General features: G+C 38.0%; 1 protein-coding gene across 3 annotated transcripts in view; it reads left to right on the top strand.

The window, feature by feature from the left end:
* kcnn1a (potassium intermediate/small conductance calcium-activated channel, subfamily N, member 1a) overlaps nt 1-2,610 on the top strand; it is a 45,746-nt gene that overhangs the window by 13,072 nt on the left and 30,064 nt on the right. For 2 of the 3 annotated variants that reach the window (XM_014032748.1, XM_014032747.1), the window contains exon 3: nt 1,305-1,400. The exons of the other annotated variant lie outside the window; for it this stretch is intronic. In XM_014032748.1, coding sequence (XP_013888202.1) covers nt 1,305-1,400 — 96 coding nt within the window. The remainder of the gene's footprint in view (nt 1-1,304; nt 1,401-2,610) is intronic. 3 annotated transcript variants of the gene reach the window in all.

The raw sequence follows: 2,610 nt of genomic DNA, 5'->3' as shown, positions 1-2,610 counted from the left end.
CACCAGAGTTAGTCATGGAGTTCCTCAGGGTTCAGTGCTTGGACCAATGCTCTTTACTTTATACAGTATGCTTCCATTAGGTAAAGTTATCAAACAACATGGGATAAATTTCCATTGAAATGCTGATGATACTCAGTTATATTTATCTATGAAACCTGATGAATCCAACCAGTTACTTAAACAACAAGCATGTCTTACAGACATAAAAACATGGATGACTCTCAATTTTCTGCTTCTAAACTCAGATAAGACAGAGGTTATGGTTTTTGGACCTGAACATCTTAGGGATCAACTTTGCATGTTGACAACGTATGTTGTGACTTAGTGCTATATAAATCAACTGAATTGAATAGAATGCCAAGAGTGTGTGAAACAGTAATCAAAGCAAAAGAAGGCTACTTTGAAGAACCTAGAATATAAGACATATTTTCAGTTGTTTCACACTTTTTTGTTAAGTATATAATTCCACGTGTTGTACTGTACTGTACACATACATGTACTGACACACACGATGTTGATTTTATTTTGAAATCAGAAGTTTCAAATAGATGACAGCAATACAGTTTCAACCATAGTATCAATGGTTCCATCTGTGTTTGGAGTTCATCTTTTTACGAATTCATTATTTTTTACTCTGACTTCCACATTTGTCACTGGATTTATCACACAATTTCCTTCCAGCACCCGCTTCCTCCTCTGTGTGTCGCACCTGAGCGGAGCTGAGGCTGTATAAATTGGGTTGCAAACGAACAGCTAAGAACTGTGCACCGCAGTGGAGCTGAGTCGCACGTAGTGTAAATCCGAGGTCAGGCCCAGCTCTGATACTACCTTGCTCGGCAGCTCAGAGGGGCATTAGAGGCGGGCTCACTTTTCTCACCTTTCCGCCTACATGTTATTTCTGAATGATCCGAGGTGGACAGAACACACATCAGTCCCAGACTGAGCTGTCTTATGAATGAGGCTATTCAGAAATGAGCAAAAGCATCATCTTTTTGTCTTTGACAATGGACGATAATAATATGAGGCATGAGTTCAAACCAAAATGTGATGAATTTTGTMCTTTTGTTATCAGCTACAGTATAGTTTATTTAAATAAAAAATGATTCAGGAATCACCATTTTTATGGTATATATTCCTAGTATTAGCTTTAAGAATAAAAGTAYACATTTTGTCAAAATTAACAGAGGAATTAGCTTTTTGGATTTCTGTTTATAAAATTTAACTGCATAAGCACATTATTCAAAATTGGTTACTGCAGTAATTTACAACTAATTTATTTAATGTATTTTGCTTTCTCATTGCAGGAATCTTCATACTCATTTGCACTGAAATGCCTTATCAGCCTTTCCACTGTTATTTTGCTTGGTCTTATAATAATGTACCACGCCCGGGAAATCCAGGTGAGTCATTTAAAAAAACAGTTTTTTATCTGATTAATATTGTCAAAGTAATAATATAAGTAGAGCAAAAGGATTTATGTAAATATGCAATGTGAATGTTGAGTGAATGACTGTTGAAATTTGTTGAAAAAGAAACTGAATTAGTATCCCATTCCTCGTCTCATTGCTGTGGATCTCACAATTATAAGATAAGATGTCATAATTTCAAGAAAATTGTCAATATTGTGAGATCCTGATCTCATAATTATGAGAAAGATGTCATATCTCATAATTATGAGAAAGATGTCATAACTACAAGATAGTTGTTAGATAAATTAATTGTCAAGACACAAGGAATGGCGACCAAGCTGCAGATCTGGTTGAACTCTCTTTTACTTGCAAGGAGTCTTAAATACAGACAAGATACTTACATACAGTTGTCATTAGCATGAACTAAATTTCTGTACAGCTGTCAAGCTTTTAAAGTGTCCCTTCCCCTCTTTGAGTGTCCTTCTGTTATACGACCATGCAATCTCCTGTTCTTCCCCAGGACCAACCTGGCTGATAGCGGGTTGTAAAAGTAGCTCTACTCTACAAGCTAAATAAACAAGTTACAAAGATAAGCATTCACATCTGTTTTTAATAGGGTTGGGTACCAAAACTCGATTCCATTATGGCACTGGGACGAACATCCACGGTGGTACACAGACCAAAACACATCTCTAATTTTGGTGCCTTATTTCGGTGCCTCAAAGAAAGCTGTTAATTTGCACCCTCTGGTGTTCAGTGTTAACAGTGACAGCCTCGGCACACAATCTCCACAGACTCTCTTGTATGCGGTTTGACTCAGCTCGGTCTCGGCCCAATGCGCCTCTCCGAACCTCTTCTCAGGTGGTTCGGGTAGAAGCGAGTACAGCTCGCTTATGATTTTAACATCAGCAGAATTCTGCTTGTGGATTAACTCTTGGATTGACTGACAGCAAATTTCGTCCTGGAGAGGGAGCTGCTTTTGTTTAGGAATACGAGCGTGCAGCGCAAAATGATGACATGGTGAAATAAAACTGTCTTTTTGGTGATCAGAAAGGCAGAACTTGTAAACACTTCCTGGAGAGAGGTGAAGGAGATGAAGCTGAGCAGATCACAGGAGGTTTCCAACAAACTGACCGCCCACAGTTACACAACCACTAAACAGCACCATGATAATAATAAGTAAGTAAGTAAGTAAGTAAGT

The sequence above is a fragment of the Austrofundulus limnaeus genome, unplaced genomic scaffold (genome assembly GCF_001266775.1).
Source record: "Austrofundulus limnaeus strain Quisiro unplaced genomic scaffold, Austrofundulus_limnaeus-1.0 Scaffold1528, whole genome shotgun sequence".
In the NCBI taxonomy this organism is placed as follows: domain Eukaryota; kingdom Metazoa; phylum Chordata; class Actinopteri; order Cyprinodontiformes; family Rivulidae; genus Austrofundulus; species Austrofundulus limnaeus.
Note: the sequence above shows the minus strand (reverse complement) of the source record. Positions and strands in the feature narration are given on the sequence as shown.